General features: G+C 46.3%; 1 protein-coding gene across 1 annotated transcript in view; it reads left to right on the forward strand.

The window, feature by feature from the left end:
• Positions 1-8,718: 8,718 nt before the first annotated feature.
• The window catches only part of GABBR2 (gamma-aminobutyric acid type B receptor subunit 2), a 314,564-nt gene continuing 304,414 nt past the window's right edge, over positions 8,719-18,868 (forward strand). Inside the window, exon 1 of the mRNA XM_070431092.1 lies at positions 8,719-9,188. Coding sequence (XP_070287193.1) covers positions 8,865-9,188 — 324 coding nt within the window. The 5' untranslated portion in view covers positions 8,719-8,864. The remainder of the gene's footprint in view (positions 9,189-18,868) is intronic.

Here is an 18,868-nt window from a genome sequence, read left to right on the forward strand (position 1 = left end):
GCAAATGAAAAGACACTGTTGTTATTCAAAGAGCGAGGCTTGGAACAAGATTGACTAGTTAGGATATACTTTTCCCTGTCACAGCGTGCTCCTGAAAATCAAGCCATAAATCAGATCTCTGAAAAGCAAATTATATTTACCTGAGAGGAAGGATGTTACAATTGAAGCTTGCTTTGTTGATCATGGATTCAGCATTAAATTATTCCTGAATAACATTCCCCCTGTAAGCTATGCCAACCACAGGCAAAGGAGACCTCTGTGGCTGGCTCCTCACCTCCCCCTCCGCCCCCCACTGTCACCTGGCCCTCACTACACCTTGAGGAAAGAGTAATCCTCTTCCCCTTGTGAGGAACCTCATGAAGAGCCATACTGAGAAGCCTCCCCAGTGCCACCTGCTCTCCCCACAGTAGAAACATGTGCAGAAGGTGTCCAGGTAATAAAGAATAATGCATACCTATTTAGTCAACAAACACATATTGCGTGCTTTATGTATATTTATGGTCTCACACATGGAAAGGGAGCCAGAGATACAAACTCAGTAATCCAGAGAGTTGTTCTAGAATGTGCTGAGATAAAAAATAAAATACTGTCTTTCATCAAATCTAAGATATCCATTATTTTGTGTATTACCAAGAAAGAAAAAAATACTGCTAATTATAAGATGTCATCCATGGTAAGGTGCATCCAGATTTCAAAGAGGAGTAAAATGTGTCTTAGAATGGGTGAAATGTGGTAATTAACTTTTAAAGAAGTGATAAGTGATATCTCTCAGCATGAGCCAAGCCTTACTATGGGAGCTGAGAGAAGGTAGCAGTTATTTCTTCTGGAGTGACTAGAGGAGGTATCACATGGGGAAGAGACATTTGATCTGAGTCTTGAAGAATTTTGCCAGTGGGAGAAAGAGTGGGAATACATTCTACATTGAAGGAACAGCCTGAGCAAAGGTATAGAGGCAGAAAAGGGTAGACATATTTATGGACCGAGCTAATATATTCTAAGTAGTTAGAACACAGAAGACGTGGGGAGGGAGAAGGACTGGTTGCTGAATCTGGAAACATTGAAGCCAGATTGTAAATAGCCTATAATCCCAGTTTTGGGAGTTTGCCATGGATAGCAGGGAGCTATCGAACGTTTTAAGCAGGTAAAGACTTGATTAGAGCTGAGCTCTGGAAAGGTTGGTTTGGCAGATTAGATGAAGCATAGGCTGGAGAAGAGAAGAATAGAAGCAGGGATACAAGTTAGACTATTGCAACCAGCCAGGTTGGGTGTGGGTAGAGAGAAAACTGAGGGCCTGAACACAGATCCATGAGATGAAGTCAGATTGTAAAAGGCTAAGGCAATCATATGTCTCTGAGAATAAAAGATCTACAGTTACACACAACAGTATGAATGAATGTCACAAACATAATGCTGAGTGAAAGAAGCCAGACACAAAGGAGCACAGACTGTGGTGCCGTTTATATTAAGACCAAGAAAAGGCAAAAGCCAATCTAGAATGTTAGCAGTCCGGATGGTGGTTACCTTCAGAGATGATAATAACTGGATCTGACAGGGGCTTCTGGATGCTGGTAATGTTCTTAATTTTGGTGCAGTTTAGTTTACAGGGGTGTCTTCACTCTATGAAAAGTTACTGAGCTGTGCATTTAAGATTTGTGCAGTTTTCTGTGTGTATATTATAGTTCAATACAATTAACCCCCTCTCTAAAACAATTAGTGCCATGGAGAGAAACTGAAATTAGCGGTCCAGCAGGGAGGAATCTGCTGGAACATAAAGGCACTCAATCCCAGATGAGCTGTGACTTTGGAAGAATGTCATGGACCAACCAAGGGGCTTTCATAGAGTGCATTTGGAGCAAACATGGGTGGATGATGAAGAGAATGCATAACTTTCTCACCGCCAGACCTGTGACAGAGGCACACTAGACATTTTGGTGGAGAATGACTAGCAAACAGAAATAGTGGAGTGAGCATAATTAAGGGGAAAAGAAGAGATGAGGAGAGTGGGATAATTAGATTAGACCCAGCCCAGGCTTAAGCTGCCAGCAAGAACTAACTCTCCTTCTCCTGACTCCAGGGGGTGCCACTCCTTCTTGGTCTTTTCCCAGCAATAAGTCAAACTGCATTTCTACACTCACTAGTACTTTGTCTCTTGGTTTACACAACCATCATGAGTTATTTATTGGCAGCAGAAGGACATGCCTGCATACTCTCTCCCCATCCCCTGGAGGAGGGGAGGAGAATGTGCTTTATGTGGGGGATGGGGGCTGACTTGGGTGGGTCTTTATCCCAATGTGAACTTCATGATGAAAAGCCTTCTAGAGCAGATTCAAGCCCATCCCTGATTGTTCTAAAAATAAATAAATAGATGAGGAGAATCTCAGAGGTCACTTTGATACTTTCAGAGAGAGCATCTAAGGTTCTCTGGGAAATGAGTAAAAGAAAGGACTAGGTAGTGGTGGACACAGCAAAGTTTTGCTCTTCTGGGAGGCTAAAGGGGTGACTTCAGCAATAAGGAATTTAGGTATTGATCCTCAGTGATGGTTGGGAAAAACCTAATACAAATGATGTGTGATCACACAGAGAAGAGAGGGATGGTCCCTAGGAGTGGATGTGGGTTCACCAAGAACCCACCAAACCACAGTTACCTTTACTTGTGGAGTTGCTGGTCTGCATGTCAGAGAAATTAAAGAGACAGGTGTGTCAGGGTTTCAGTAAGGGCTCTCATGATATTGGAGTTCATGAAGGAGAAACATGCTTGCAGAATGCAGAAGTTGGGGGGATTTCAGTGGGTTTACTCAAAGGGTCAGGAAGGGCAGGTGACCCTTAGTGTGGGCAGTCGCAGAGCTCTGTCTTTGGCAATCTCCTATTTAACGTTTTGACCAATGCTTCCAGTAAAATGGCACTGAGAAATGCTGAATATGCGCAAAGCAGATCCAAGATGTAGGATGCCCTCAATAAGCTAGAACATTGGGACATAATCACGGATGAATTGTTTCAATCCTGTCCATAGGCCCTCAAATTAAACTGCTGGTAAATAGGACCAGAGACATCTGGCTTGCTGTTCATTTGAAAAAGCAAACAACAACCCCACCTGGGACTCTTGGAGAACCATAAGTTTTCAATGACCCAAAGAGGGTGATATGACTGTTAGCAAAATGCAAGTAACTCTAGACTGCAAGGTCAGCAGGGACAGCAGTCTAGAGCCTGAGCACAGAGGGATGGCCCTGCTATTCTACATGCTTCTTGGCCCATGTAGAAGGTTTGTGATCAGTTCTGGGTATTATCTTTGAAGAGAGCCATGGACAGATTCTAAACTGGTGGCTAGGGAAGACTGAGGAATTTAGATAACACTTCTGAGGAAGAGAAGACTTGGTTGGGGATGAGAGTGAGGAGGTACCTGTGACTGTCTTTGCTGAGGAGCTGCCAGGGGTGAGGGGGAGCACCATGGCCTCCAGCAGCAGATTGGGATCCAAAGCGGATGCAATAGGAAGGCTGACTTTGGTAGAGCCTAAGAAATAATGTACAAAAATTCCATTAATCAAATAATGGAGTGGGAGCCTTAGGAGGCACTGATCTGGCCATTTCTGGTGGTATTTTTTATCACCACACCACCATCATTATCATCATCACCAGTTGCATGCCCAATAAGTACTGTATGAAATACTTTATATGCATCATCTTATTTAATAAGGTATTTAATTATATACACTTGGAATAGTGCCTAGCACATTTGAGTGCTCAATACATACTAGTATTAGTTGCTATTTTTTTAATTAAGCCACACAATAACCTTGTTATTGTGAAAGAGGAATCATTTATTTTTCACTTTACAGATGAGGAAACTAAAAGTGACCCAAAGTTGCAACACTAATAATTGGTAAGCTAGAAACTGAACCCAGGACTGTTGACTCCAAAACTCACCATTGCCCCTTAGGCTTGGTGCATTTTTGGACCAGAGACTTGACAAGACTCTTCCCAAATAGGGCTCTGTTCCTCAATTGTGCCTTTTATCCATCCATGATCTCCTTTGTAAAGGATCTGATTTTGAAACCTCTAAATGAGAGGGGCTTTGTGTTCCTTTGCCAGTCTGTTATGAGCTAAATTTCCTGCCCATGTACACTTAGGACCTGTCCAGACAACATGGAACCATCTTTCCACTGTTCTCAAACCACACGAGGAGTAGGGGTAGAAGAGAAGGCTCCAGGCTCTGCTGGTCCACCCCAGGCTTAGCACTGACTGCTGAAGGGTTTAGTCATAGACTGTCTTTAAGCCAGACACTTTCCCCTGATAACCAGAAGGAGAATTAGTGTCATGTCTAATTCAGCGGAGGACTCTGGCCAAGTCATTTTACCTCTCTCTGGTGTTGATCCTCAGCAGCATTCTTTGCTTCTTTAAGACTATTTTCTCTCCAATCACATAAAGGCATCTTCAAGGAGAGGCATGTGGAGTAGAGGCACATGCAGGGAGTTTGGGGTCAGACAGACTGGGTTTGGGCTCTGTCATTGTCTCTGCTGAGTGTCATTAGGCATATCATTTCATCCATCTGGACCTCAGTCTCATAAGCCGGGTGTCATTAGGCACATCATTTAATCCATCTGGACCTCAGTCTCACAAATTGCAAAACTGGGATCCTAACACCTATTTTTCAGGTAGTCATGAAGATTAAGATGATGCATACCAAAGTGTCTGGCACAGAGGAGGTAGGTGTTTAATAAATGGTAGCTATTATTACTACTCAAACTGTGTCACCAGACCACATTTGATGCCTGAAACCCAATTTTACGGTTTAAAAAACATGCCTTGTGAAAAGAGAAAAGCAACTTCGATTCATTCAACTAATCTTGTTTGGAGCCATCATTCATAACTTATCCATTTAAAAAATGAAAACAAATAATGAACTTTTAAAAATCCAGCTGAGCTACTTTGTTGAAAGAAACATTTCAATATAAACATGAATAAGAAATACATGGGAGATGTTTGCAAACGTGGCTTGTGATTTTTTTTATAAATGGGAGTTAGAGGAGAGGCAGCATGGGTGACAGGTCAGACTGGGAACAAGGTATTGGAAACTCAACCCAGTCCTGAGAGGAGGCAGTTTTGGGAAGGCAGATCTGGGTAGCAGGCACTGGAGTGGCAAGGGGTGTCCAGCCCAATATGCAAGGAGGACAGACAGCAGGGGGAGGCCTGTTTAGCCTCCCTCTGTTGTCCTGCTCAAAGGTATGGGGTTCCTTCTGATAGGCAGTCAGTGGACCACGGTGCCCCAAAATCCCAGAAAGGGAAAAGGCACCATGTCTCAGGACAAACTCTGAACTGTGGTTTGGAGACCAGCTTCTGGTTCTTGTGTGTAGGGAGAGGACATGGGAGAAAGGATTGCTGAGGAGGTAGGGTTTTGGAAGATGAGAATTGAAGCCATACAGATCTGAGGTGATATTCATCACTTCCTAGGGGTGTACCCCTGACCATGTTGCTTTCTAAAGCCCCTACATCTCTTGCAAGGTAGACGAGCTCCGAAGGATCAGTGTTTACCACAGCCCTGGGACTTGGCATCTGCCAATGCATTTTATTCCCACTACTATGAAGGAGAAAAATCCTTAACCTAGCCACTTCTCACCACCTCCTGCCTGCACCTGGTTCTTGCCACCATACCTGGCTTATTGTAATAACCTCCTAATCAGTTTCCATGCTTCTATACCAATGATTCTTCACTTGACAGCCAGAGAGTTCGTTAAAATATATCAGATCTTGTCACTGCTCCACTTAGTATCCTCCAGTAGTTCCTACTTCATCATGTACAAGCCAAAGTCCTGACAATGCCTAGGTCCTACCTGATTCCCTCTGCCTTTGACCTTGGGTGCTATTGTTTTTCCCCTTGCTCACCCCAGCCAGTTGGCTTCCTGACTGTTCCTTGAACATGCCAGGCATACTACTGTCTTGGAGCCCCTACCATGCTGTTCCTTTATTGGGAACATCATTTGCAGGTTTTTCTTACCTCCTTTTGGCCTTTGCTGAAAAGTCACCTCAGTGTGTCCTTCTGTGACCTCCCTATTTCAAATTGCAGTCCCACCCTGTCAGTCTCAATCCTTTTTCCTGCTTTATTGTTCATAAACTGACATAAAATATCTTATGCTTATTTCTGTTTATTGCCTCCCACTAGATTTTAAATTTTATGAGAACAGGATTTTAGTTTGTCTTATTTATTCCTGTGTCCTCAGCTCCTAGGACACTGCCCAGCACATAGTAGACACTGTAAAACATTTGTTGCAGGAACAAATGATTATCATAGCAAAAGGCTGGACTGTGGTTCTAAGAGGAACATGGACTTGAGGCTGGTGGCTGAGGCAGGAACTCATCACCAGGAAGCACACCAAGGATCCAGTTACTCAAACTGGAACACAGGCCAGGGTGGGATCTGTGAGCCAGAGGAATGCCCAGACATCAGAAGTGGGGCATGAGATCAGAGCTTGGCCTGAAACCAGGCTGATGGAGAGTGAGTCTGGTTCTCCTGGGGTCTGTGCTGGTCTCAGGCCCTGTGTCTTGGGGCCTGGGCACCCCATAAGCGGAGACAGAGGACAGGAAAGGCAGGTTGCCCCTCAGGGCCTTCAACCACTTAGTATATGTCAAGCAAAGTTCTCCTAGCTTTCAACTTATTCCCAGATGGAGGTGTCAGCAGATTCTCTATATTGGTACAAACTACAAGGAAAACATAAATGACAAAGGAAATAAAAGAAAAAAAGTAAAATGCTCATTCAAGAAATTGAGCTGAAAGATTGAGGAATGGCAGATGCCAGAAGCTTATGACTAGAGGATATCTGTGACGTCAAGTGAGACACCAGCTGAGTAAGCATCTGGAGATTACATTGTCCTATGGATTTTTGTTTGTTTGTTTGTTTTTGGTGGAGATGCTCAGGTCAGCTCTGCCCAGGCAAACCTTCCAGCTTGGAGAGAAGAAAACGCTCCACTTAGCCAGCGAGGTGGTGTCTGCAGAAGCCTAGAAAGAGGAATTAGGGCAGGAAGAATTTGGCCAGTCTTCCCTGGAGCTGTCCAATGTACTCTCCAGGAGTTAAGCTCAACCTCCCTTCTCCTTCATGTTTCCTGAGAACCTATCCTGTAATTCAGGGTTGCCTCTTCCTGCCTCATTGCAGAAGAGCAAGTTTGTGGACATAGTCTGATCCAACTCCTTCAGCACATGCCTGAGGGAAATGAGGTCCAGAACAATCCAAAGTCAGGGCATTGTCCCTCCTGCCTGCTGGGGAAGCTGTTTCCCATCCTCGTTCCCACTGCACTATGTAGAGAGCTCCTGTTGGCTCTGGGTTCCAGTCCTCCCTGGGTAGCTCTGTGTACTTTGAAAAACTGTGAAACCTCAGGGCATTCACCTGTAAAGTGAGGATGATAAGCAATACTTACTAGCAATGCAGAGGGCTGTTGTGAGGATTAGATTGTAAGGCATGTATTAAGTGTTCAGGGAAGGTTAAACACCCAACCTTGTTACAAGGTCATCAGTTTCACCCACAATGTTTGGTGCAGGATCAAGGGTGGTTTGTTTATTTATTTATTTATTTATTTATTTATTTATTTATTTATTTTATTGATGACCTACTGTGTCCGCCTGATTAATCACCCCTTGGGATTTTATATTTTCATGATCACGATTTATATTCTTCAAGTATGGAGAGATACACGGGGAGCAAAGCCATAGATCAGATCACAGGACTGATTTGCTTAAGGTTAGCCAGTGCAGACCTGGCAGAGAGAGGGCTAAGTCTTATGGAGCGCGGACCCCAGACCTGCTGTGGCCTGAGAACGGTGCTCCCACCCTGGGAGAATTTTAGGGCGGAGCCCTTCCAGAGTGGGGACGCGGGGAGGTCAAATGCCTGGAGGGGGCGGTAGCACAGGCAAGGTGAGGACTCATCTTGCCTGGGTTTGGCAAAGGGCGGCTTCTCCGTCTGGTGGGGAAGAGAGCGGCTCTCATCCAAGACCCCAAGGACCAGCGGGACACCGAGTACCAGGAGGTGTTCCAGCGCCAGCAGTGGCAGCGTTTTCGGCTGCCCCTCGGGGCTGGGCCCTCCCCTCTCATTCCTCCACCCCAGGGAACCCGCGCAGAGGAGAACACTGGCTGCAGGTGCCTAACGCCTCCTTGGCGCACTCGCCGCCCTTCCCAGCCAGACCTCAGAGAAGCAGTCCCAAACCACCGTGCAGGTGCTGCAGGAAGCGCTCGGGAAAGCAGTGGTGGCCAGTTTTCGTTCCCAGATTTCTGTCCTCGGATGTTCAGGTCCCTGGCGGGCAGCGGCAACCCGCGCAGCGGAGGGTCGGGGGCGCGTGTATGCGTGTGCTGGGAAGGCAGCCCTCCCCGCCGCAGCCGCAGCGCCAGCGCCTCCCCCTTCCCAAGCGCGCACGGCTCGTCCCCGTCCCCGGAGGCGGCCCGAGCCTCCGCTGAGCAGCCTCGCCTTCGCCTCCCGCGTTTCCTGCCGCTCGCCCTCCCCCGGCCCCGTTCCGGGAGCTGCTGCGGAGAGGCTCCCGGCGGGAGAGCGGCTCAGAGCGCGCACGGGGGCGGGCGGAGGCGGCCCGGTTCGGGGCGGCCGTGCAGGAGGGAGGCGCGCGCAGAGACGCTGGCCCCCCTCTCCGCGTTTGCTCGTTTACTCCCCGCCTCCCGCACTCCTCTGGCTCCCACCCCTTCCCAGCGTGATTGATCCGTCACGGGCGCCGCTGCTGCCGCCGCCGGGGCCGTTCTGAGCCGAGCCGGAGCCTGAGCCGGAGCGGGGGCGGCGCCATTGCGCGGGCGCCGCGGGGAGAGCTCGGCGCGGGGCGGCGGGCCGGGCCAGGCCATGCGGGCCGAGTGAGCCAGCGCCCGCAGCCCGCGGCGCGGCATGGCTTCCCCGCGGAGCTTCGGACAGCCCGGGCCGCCGCCACCGCCGCCACCGCCGCCGCCCGCGCGCCTGCTGCTGCTCCTGCTGCTGCCGCTGCTGCTACCACTGGCGCCCGGGGCCTGGGGCTGGGCGCGGGGCGCCCCCCGGCCGCCGCCCAGCAGCCCGCCGCTCTCCATCATGGGCCTCATGCCGCTCACCAAGGAGGTGGCCAAGGGCAGCATCGGGCGCGGCGTACTTCCCGCGGTGGAATTGGCCATAGAGCAGATCCGAAACGAGTCGCTTCTGCGCCCCTACTTCCTCGACCTGCGGCTCTATGACACGGAGGTGAGTGTCCGGCTGCCCGCGCCGTCGGGGCTGTAGTGGGCAATGGTGTGTGTGTGTGTGTGTGTGTATGTGTGTGGTGTGGGGGGAGTGTTGGACAGAACAAGCTTTGGTCCTTGGGCAAAGCCCTGATTGACCCGTCAGTGCCTGCCAAGAGCATTGCCAACTGGTGCTCAGTGCTCACCCTCTGGTGTCCCACCGGGCTTGGCTGGCACAGCTGCGACCAAGATTTGCTAAGCATCTCACTCCTTAGGGATTGCATGTATGTATATATGTGTGTGAGGTGTAGGATAGAAGATTAGGATCTCCTTTAACCAGAGAAGGAGTAGAGAAGGTGGGGACTGGATCCCCCAAAAGGCCTGCATTGGTTTTCCCTGCCCAGGTCCCGCTGGTGGGGCTATGGAGTACCAGGTGGGAGGAACTAGCGCAATGACTGCAAACTGGGCCACCTGGGGCTGGGGAGGCCATTGGCCTGCTCGCGGGCCCCAGGAGAAGCGAGCCACGCTCTGAGGTCCGGAGGGCTCCGGACCCGAGGGGCCAGCTCGCGCAGCAGGGCTAGGTGCTTGGTCCGCACGGTGCGGATAGGTGTGGGGCCTCAGGTTCTGCAGCGCTGCCTCCTGGATGTGGCCGGAGCAGTTTTATAAGGAACCCCCCGCCCCCCGCCCTTGGGTTAGTTGCTCAAAGAGTCCCTGAGCAGGTCTTGCCCCGGATGCGCGGGGTACCCCGTTCGGCTGCGCTGCTGCTGTTGGCCCAGCGGCTGCAGGCACAGTTTCTCCGGGCGCAGACTTGAAGGGACTTGGAGTGCAGCAGAGGTCTTGGTCTCCCGACCTCCTTCTCCCAGGGGAGCCGAATAGCCTAGAGTTTCCCCTCTCAAGCCCCTTCCTCACCCCCTTGGCTTGGGTTTCGGCTGAAGCCCCAGCACGGACCTTCACTGCAGCTCGGGGTCTGAGTGAGGTGCGCAGAAGGTGTTTGGAGGAGCGATTGTCGCTCGCGAGGTCGGGTTTGCGAGTTTTTCTGACTAAGGAAGCCCTCAGCGCTCTGGCCGCAGAGTCTGGGACGCGGCCTGAAGGGGGCAGTGATTTCCTGTGCAGTAAGCTCGGTTGGCGCCTCTTCCACCGCGCCAAGCCTGGCCGGGGCGCTGGGCTTGACCCCGGCTTCCCGGTGCTCTCAGGGCGCCTCTGCTAGAGCCCAGGTGCATACCCATCCACGAGGAGAGTCGCGCTGCCGCGCAGATCGTGCAGCCCAGGCTCTGCTTTCTTCTCTGGCTCCTTTTTGGTCCCTGGAGTAAGAGCAGAAACCTGAATTGCATATTATTCCCTGCCATCCTCCCTTCACGGACTAACCAGCCTGCTTTGCGCTGTAAATAAAAGGTGAAGGAACGGGTGACAGTTGGTGCTGCGAGAAGGCTGCTGCAAGCCTAGAGGCTCCCTCTTCCCCAGGAGGATGCAAACTGGGGTGGGGTTGGGGTGGGGGTGAGGGGGTCGGACTGTGCAGAGCTAACCCGGTGTGAAATCATTTTTGAATGACATTCCCATCGCCCTCATCTTTGTCCGAACACTTAAAGTTCTCTGGGGTACTTGCCCTGCACACGTAAGTGGAGAGGACGATGCAATTACACGGAGGCATGCACTGTTTCTCTGTTGCTTCTCTCTCTCTCTCTCTCTCTCTCTATATATCTATATCTATATCTATATCATCTATATCTATATCTATATCTATATCTATATCTATATCTATATCTCTATATATCTATATATCTATATATCTATATCTATCTATCTATCTATATATATATATATATATATATATATATATATATATATAAAGGGACACATAAGAACTGGTTCTTTGGAGACAAAAACGTTTGTAGACAGGGCAGCCCTGCTTGCATCATCACCAAATATTGTCAGCTGCATAATGTTTTCATCATCCGTTTATCCCTTCAGAAAGCTTCCCTGAACGAGATTTCATATTAGCCTGTTTGTGGCAGTAAAGGGATGGGTGTTTGGTTTCAGGGCGTGGGTTGAAGCTTTTAATTTTATTTTTCAAGTGTGTCTTGATGACTTTCTGAGTGAGAGGGCCCAGAGTCAAGAGGATGAGGCAGTTAGGAGGCTCTTCAGATGGTGGGAATATGTAGAAAGCATTGGGAAGGAGGACAGTGGGTAGTATCCGTCTCATGCAAATAGGATGCATCTCTGTCTCTGTAAAGGGGCACAGAGCATGGGCTTTGGGGTAGACTGGACCTGGGTTCTACTCAGAAACAGGTTATCTCACCCCTGGGTGACTCTGAGCAAGGCATTTATTCTCCTAAGCCTAGGTTTCCACATATGAAAAAGTGGGACTATTCTGTGTACTCTGCAGGGTGGTGATGTGATGCTTAAGGGCAATAACAGGCCAGAGTGGAAATACCTTGAGCCGGTGGACTCAGCAGCCAGTGCTCTGTCTGGCATGCTGTAAACACTAAATAAATGTTTCCTGCTTCCCTTCTCTTGTTTTCCTCTGGCATGGATTCACAAGTAAGACGCTGAGACATTGGGTGTGATAAAATGGTCACAACAGAACGATTAAGACTGCCTATTTCGTTTTCTTGCTTTTGAAATCTCAGGAAGAATCAGTGAAGTTATCACCAGAAAAAAAGAATTCTGGCTTATAATCAAATAATTACGTTATCTCCTGCCATGAGGTGTCACATTAGGGAGAATAGAATACCCAGGTGACATAATACCTAATTTTTTAAAGTGGCCCATCTTTAAAGTGGAGGTACTTTCTGTCTGAGCTGAAGTAAAAGAAGGATTGGTCCGGGTAATTGCAGCAAAATCTATAGTCATCTGAAGAGTGTTTGGGACCTGTTTCATTCAGATGTACTGTCTTTGTGGATTGTGTTTACTCCCTAATCACTTGCTGGCTGTGTCACTTTTTGTCTGTAGACTTGAACACAGATGGATGCGGTGAGCTGATTTTGGCTGGCTTTGCTGACATTTGCTGTCAGTCAATGGCCAGAGACTGTGCGTAGCCAGGATGGACCTTTGTGCACACAGCATTCAAAGAGATGGAGATTTAGCAAGGAATGGGTTAATCTGATCATTGGGTCGGCTTGTGTCAGTAAAGGAGCATTCTACATGCATTTATCCAGGGTTGATCCTCTACTGTAATTAGAATAGTGACAGAACCTTTAAAGCCCCATTCAGTGACATGTGTTTGTAAAAATGAAACAGCCCAACAGAGCATCTGCTAGTCAGGACCTCTTTTCTCTGGGGCACCTCAAATCACTTTAGCAAATATTTCTGTATGTATTCCAAGAAAGAGTTGAATATATAAAAACATAAACTGGACAACTGAAAATATAGGTAAAAGAAAGCATCAGAAACCCTTTAGAAGCATTAAAATTGCTGTACCAAGAAACCTGGGCTAGTATGCTTATTGCATTTTTGAGTATTACATTTTAACTCTGAGCTTCCTGGCAGTCAAAGTAAAAAGGTAAACATGATGGATTGTATTTCTTACATGTTGGATTAAAAGCTTCTGACGGACAATGTTGTGTTTTTTAAAAATTTTATAGGAGATTCAGAAATGTTCTTCATGTGGTTGTTTCTCACTCTTTGGTAGCCACATTAATAAAATAAATAACCAAGAAATGAGTTTTTAAAAATTACTGGCTTTCTGATTTGATTAATGTTCATTTTAGAAAATGGAAAATTATAGAGAAGCATGAAAAAAAATAATTTCCCATAATTCACCTACAGAAAGTAATTAGCATTATTCCCTTCCAGTGGCTGGTATTTACTAATTTATGTACTTATGCCCTTTTATATTTTGTTTCATTCAGTTAACATTATATCATGGGTATTTCTCCATGTCCTCAAATCATTTTTTTAAAAATGATTTTTAGTGGCTGTCAACTACTCTGTCTTTTGGGTGCACAAGTATTAAATCATTCCCTTCTTATTGGATTTATGTTTTCCCAATGGTTACTATTTTAAATTACTCTGTAATAAACTTAGGACAAGTTTAGGAGCCAAAGGAGCACATTCCAGGTGTGCATCTCTCCGGAAGTGTACCCTGATGCAAGCATAGACGTAGGAAACCAGAGAAAACCTAGTGGTTGGTGATCACGTCCTTTCCTTGAGTGGCTTTGCCAACTATCTATTCTCTCATTCATTGTGCTTTAGAAAGGACTCAAACAACTGTTGTATGGAGGCTGAGTTTTTCAAGGAGGTCTGAATAGAGCTCAACAGGCATTAATCGAGTACCTACTGCAGTTGCTGGTTCTGCAGAAAGGAGTAAAACCCAGCCCTGGGCTCAAGAGGGGAGCTGTTGTGCAGGGGAGAAGAGTAAGGATGTATTTGTCATTTTCAATGCAAGATAGTGATCGTGGTGATGGTTGTACAATTCTGTGACTATACTAAAAACCATAGATTCATATACTTTAAAAGAATGAATGTTATGGTATATAAATTATAGTCCAATAGAGCTGTTGTTAGCAATAAAAAGATAGAAAACGATCTCTTTTAGGATTGGGCTCACACCTTACATCCCCACTGCCCATCATGGTATCTGGCCCTTAGTAGGTGTATTGCTTAGGATTCTTCTTACAAGTGACAGAAACCCAACTTTATTTGGTTCAGATGACTGAAAAATCCTGGAGTAGGCTGTGCTCAGGCATGGCTGAATCCAGAAACTCAAATGATATCTTAAAAAATCTCTCTCTCTGTCTCTTAGCTCTGATTTCCTCTGTGTTTGGTTTTGCTCTCCAGCAGGCTCTCCCCATGTGGTGGCACAGATAGCCCCTAGCAGCTGCAAGTTTACACATTTCCAGTTTAGAAATTCCAGTAAGAACTGTGTTTCCCACGTGTTTCAGGAAAAATCCCAAGATCAACTCTCATTGGCTTGAATTGGTCATATGTCCATCCCCAAACCAATCACATGACACTGATGGGACTGGGACAGCTGCCATCCTTTCATAGAGGTGAAACCAGCAGTTAATAGTAAATGTGTTTAGGTATTAGATCATATAGTCTAGACCAGTGGTTGGCAAACTGCGGCTCTCGAGCCACATGCGGCTCTTTGGCCCCTTGAGTATGGCCACGAAGTTTCAATCTCACTGTACGTGCACGCCCACACATGGTATTTTGTGGAAGAGCCACACTCAAGGGCCGCTGTTTCTTTGCTACTAATGTTGTGGCCCCACCCCATAACAAAGAAACAGAATTTCCAGAGGATGAGGCCCAGAAATCAGGATTTTAAAAAGATTCCCAGGTGATTCTAATGTGCAGCCAAGATTGAGAACCACTGCTCTAGAGAGATAGGCATGGGCTTTAACTAAATGTTTCAATTATCTTAGTTGTCACATAGCTTGTAGTCAAACATTAAGAAAATACTTTAGTCACTTATAGTAAAAAATTTAAGTATGGTAGTCATGTCGTAGAGGCCTGCCTATAAAGCAAGTTCTAGGGAAAATGTTTAAAAATACATTTTCTTGAGACGATAGAAAAATATAGCTAGTTAAGCACAAAACAATGATAGCTTAAGCCAGCAACTTTTTATTTACAGCATAATTACAGCATTTATATAAAGTTCATACACAACATAAAACAGCAACTTTCAGGTGGTGTGCCATGGCATACTGGTGTGCTACAGGAATTTTTAAAACATGCAATACCTATTTAGTCAGAGGCACTGACCTCTTTTCCCTTAGATTGTCAAATACAAAAATAAAAATAGCCAACACAACAATAGTTGTTCGGTGTGAATGAATCAAAATTATACCTATTTTTTTGTCAGATTGGCAAAAATATATTTTTTGTTGTGCCACTGAATTTTAGTATTAGTTTATGTGTGCCATGAGATGAAAAAGGTTGAAAATCACTGGCTTAAACATAACAATAGTCACAAAAATTTAGTTTCTGCCTTTTGTTTTAAAAATAACGTCAGTGATGCACAGTCATGAAATATCTTACAGAATCTTGATTCTTCAAGTCAGTTAGATCACCCAACCACAGTGATGAAGACACCAGATAAGAATACATCAGAAACTGAATTAATCAGACTAAGGAAAACACTGAAGCTTTACCCATGACCCCTTAACCCAGTGATGGTGAACCTATGACATGATAACTCATTTTTTTGGTTGATTTTTCTTTGTTAAATGGCATTTAAATATATAAAATAAATATCAAAAATATAAGTCTTTGTTTTACTATGGTTGCAAATATCAAAAAATTTCTATATGTGACACGGCACCAGAGTTAATTTAGGGTTTTTCAAAATGCTGACACACCGAGCTCAAAAGGTTCACTATCACTGCCTTAACCCCTAACCCTGAATCTTTGCCTTTAAAAATCCTTGAATAAAAATGATCGGGGAATTAAGATTTTGAACACTAGGCCCTCTTCAGTTGGTAATGCCACTGGCGGGGAGGAGGGGTTGGGTGGGAGGACCGATGAGGTCAGCTCCACCCCACTATATGAATACAGAGTGGAGAACGGGTGATTCCTCCAAGGATATCAGAAGCTGTTCAAGAGGTGTGGATGCCAGGTGGGTCTGATGAGATAACCACAAAGGCAGGCGCTTGGGAAATGCTGAATTCAAGAATGAAACAATAGATGCCAGGGGCATTAAGAGAAAGGGAAGATAATATCTAAGTCAAGAGCTTCCTGGATGAGAAGTAAAGATAGCCCTGGAAGGTGAATGTAACGTTGACACAGAGAAGTGGGCCTCAGGGAATTAGAGATTGGTTCCCCTAAATCACAGGATAGAGGCAACAAAGTGTGAGGTGTGGTTGAGAATCACTGACTTGTTATATTTTTACCTGAATGCAGGGTTTGTGGAGGAAAAGTTAGCCTCGGGGTGGGTGTGCAAGGCCTTGAATGGTTGGGCTTTATTCTGGAGCTGTGAGGAGCCATGGAGGTTTTTGAACATGAATGTGACATGATCAGGGCTGGTAGGAATATAGAGGCTGGATAGTAGACAGATGAGCCTGGAGACCAAGAATCCAGAAAGCTATTATAGTAGCTGAAGGGAGAGATGCTGAGGCTTGAACAGAGGTGGAGAGGCAGTGAGGAGATGTGGAGAATGGGTAGCACTGAGACCTGACAGGGCAGGAGGGACAGTGGAGAGAGGGAGCCATGGGGGAGCAGGTATATCTGGCAGGCAAGACAGTCCCTGCAATCAGTGCACTGTAGGGGAATGAGGAGAGAGCATCCTAGGTACAGAATGGCCAACTCCCACTCCAGAGCCTTCAGCTCCCCTAGCTCCTAGTGTCTGTTGCATGAGCTCCGTATATCCCTGTTGGTTACTACTTACCTGCCTGGTGACCTTGGGCAAGCCACTTTGCCTCCCTTTCTTCATTTATAAAATGGATCTAATCTATCAACTACCTTGTAAGGTGGGTGGGGAACAAATGAGACCATCCAAATAAATCACCAAATCAATTCCTGGTATAGTGTGAGTGCTTGGTAAATACTCACTACTACATTGTCATCATTATCGTATTCCTGTACTATATGGGGTTAATTACGCTGACCTCACAGGGCTCTCATAAGGAATAAATATAATGGATGTAGAACTTCGAAACACGATGTAAATGCGATGCAGTGCTCTCTGAAATCTTGTTTTCCAGCACTGTTTGCTGAGAGGTGTGTTGGAGAAAGAGGATCTGAGCATGAGATCTTTATTAATGTGTATCTCCCAGCACATCTTCCACTCTGCATGTAGCACAGCCATATTTGTCTCTTTCCCCCTACCGGACTGTAGTTCTGTGAGAGCAGGGACAATCTGATGCCCCAGTATTTTACATGCAGTGGGCATCGGTGAATGTTTGCTAAACTGAACTATGAGTGAACAAATTAGAACCTGCATTTTGAATTAGTAACACATAAAATGAATGGTTTTTTCAGATCTCATCCCCAGAGTCTTTACCCTCCCCACCCCATCACCACAGGACTTAGGTGACCTCATATATCAGGGTTAACTTGACTGCCAAACTGTAGTTGCCTTCTGCATATTCCCATCAGCACCAACCCATGAGTTTCCCTAGTACGAGGGCAATGCCCTTGGCTGTGCCAGTCCCCAACCAGTTTCTGAGACTTAGCCAGGCACCCATGGGGATGGTGGGTGCAACTAACAGACTAGGGCCTGTTTAGTACTTGATGTTGGGCTAAGAGTTCTGGCTTTCTAACTTTAAAGGGGTCTTCTTCATGTGTTTGGCCTACCCTCCTGTGGGCATAGAGTAACATCAGCTTCTTCACACAGACATCTGAAATCTCAGCAGGGAAATGAACAAGCTGAAAGTATAAGCTAGCGATACAAATAGAAGTGCTAAACAAATCATATACAGGCTATATGTCTTTTGTTAGTCAGGGTGGACTATGCTATGCATTGTTAACAAATCCTGAAATCTCTCCTGCTTAATACAGCAAAATTTATATGTCGCTCACTCAAAATCAGTGTGTGTCAGAAGTCCTCCTGGGTGCTCTCCTCCAAGTGGGAATACTAGAATCCAGGCTATTTTGTGCTGTGACTCAGCCACCTGTGGCTTCAAGAAGATGGGGGTGTGGAAGAATCCACGGGGAAGGCACACAGGATTTATAACCATCCTTTCTTGGCAGCAACATATTATTTCTACACTTATTTCATTGACCAGAAACAGTCACTGGTCAACCTAATTCAAAGGGAGGCTGGGATATGTAGAAGAGCATGTGGATGTCACCGATACTTGTCATTCTGGTCCTTCCGGAAGTGATGCCAAGATGGATTTAGAAGTGCCAGAGTTCTTGGGGGGAGGTAATTCCTGTGAAAGAGGAGGTAGGGAAACCCTCAGACAACAATATAGAGCTGTTCATCTGCCTGTGAAAGGAAAGGGGAAAGGAAGGGGGAGCTCACTGTCTAAACAGGTGGCCATGACATAAAACGTTACATGTAGTACGATCCAGCCATGCAAGGGGCAGCAGCAGATGCTGGGAATGCATCCCCTTCTGGAAGTGATGGCTTGGTCATTCTCCATGTTGTCATGAAATGAAATGTGAGTGAGTTCTTATCACTTATCTAGTTCTTTATTTTGATTCTAGAAAGGTGAGAAAATTAAATGGCATAGTTTCCCAATGAGCATCTGCATTCATCTGTTCATTTATGTTATTCTTATTCTCTCTGCTTATGTAATGATGTGCAGTGAGGCTGGTAAGATGCCTTTCTCTGTGTACCTTTCTAGGAACAAGCAGGTGTGCCAGGCTGACACCATGGGAGTGTGAGCCCTATATGGGGTCAGAGATCTGGGTTCTGGTGCTGGTTAGTTGCTGAGGCCACAGGGAATTCTTTGCTCCTCTCTGTGAACCGCAGCATGAATTGAGGATCTCTGCTCTGTTGTAAGCACCGAGAGGGCAGGCACTGGGCTCCCTTGTGGCTCCCCAGGCATTATCCCTGGGCCAAGCACAGAGCAGGCACTCAATAAATATTTATTGAGCAAACAAATAGATCTAAAAGCCTGGAACTTCAGCTCTTAGGTTCTAAGAGGATTTATGGACATAGTTAATGGAGGTCATTTTAACAAATTAAGGAAGTGCTTTCTACGCCAAGTCATGTGAGGTGAGCTTCCTGCTTGTTCTTTATTTGCTCTTTGGTGTTTTCGGGGGCCCTGTACTTGTGGAGTGCAAAGGGGAAAGGGTACATGTTGGATGGTCCAATAGAAA

This window comes from Myotis yumanensis, unplaced genomic scaffold (assembly GCF_028538775.1).
Source record: "Myotis yumanensis isolate MYYU_CA2020_CCGP unplaced genomic scaffold, mMyoYum1.0.hap1 SCAF_12, whole genome shotgun sequence".
Classification (NCBI taxonomy): domain Eukaryota; kingdom Metazoa; phylum Chordata; class Mammalia; order Chiroptera; family Vespertilionidae; genus Myotis; species Myotis yumanensis.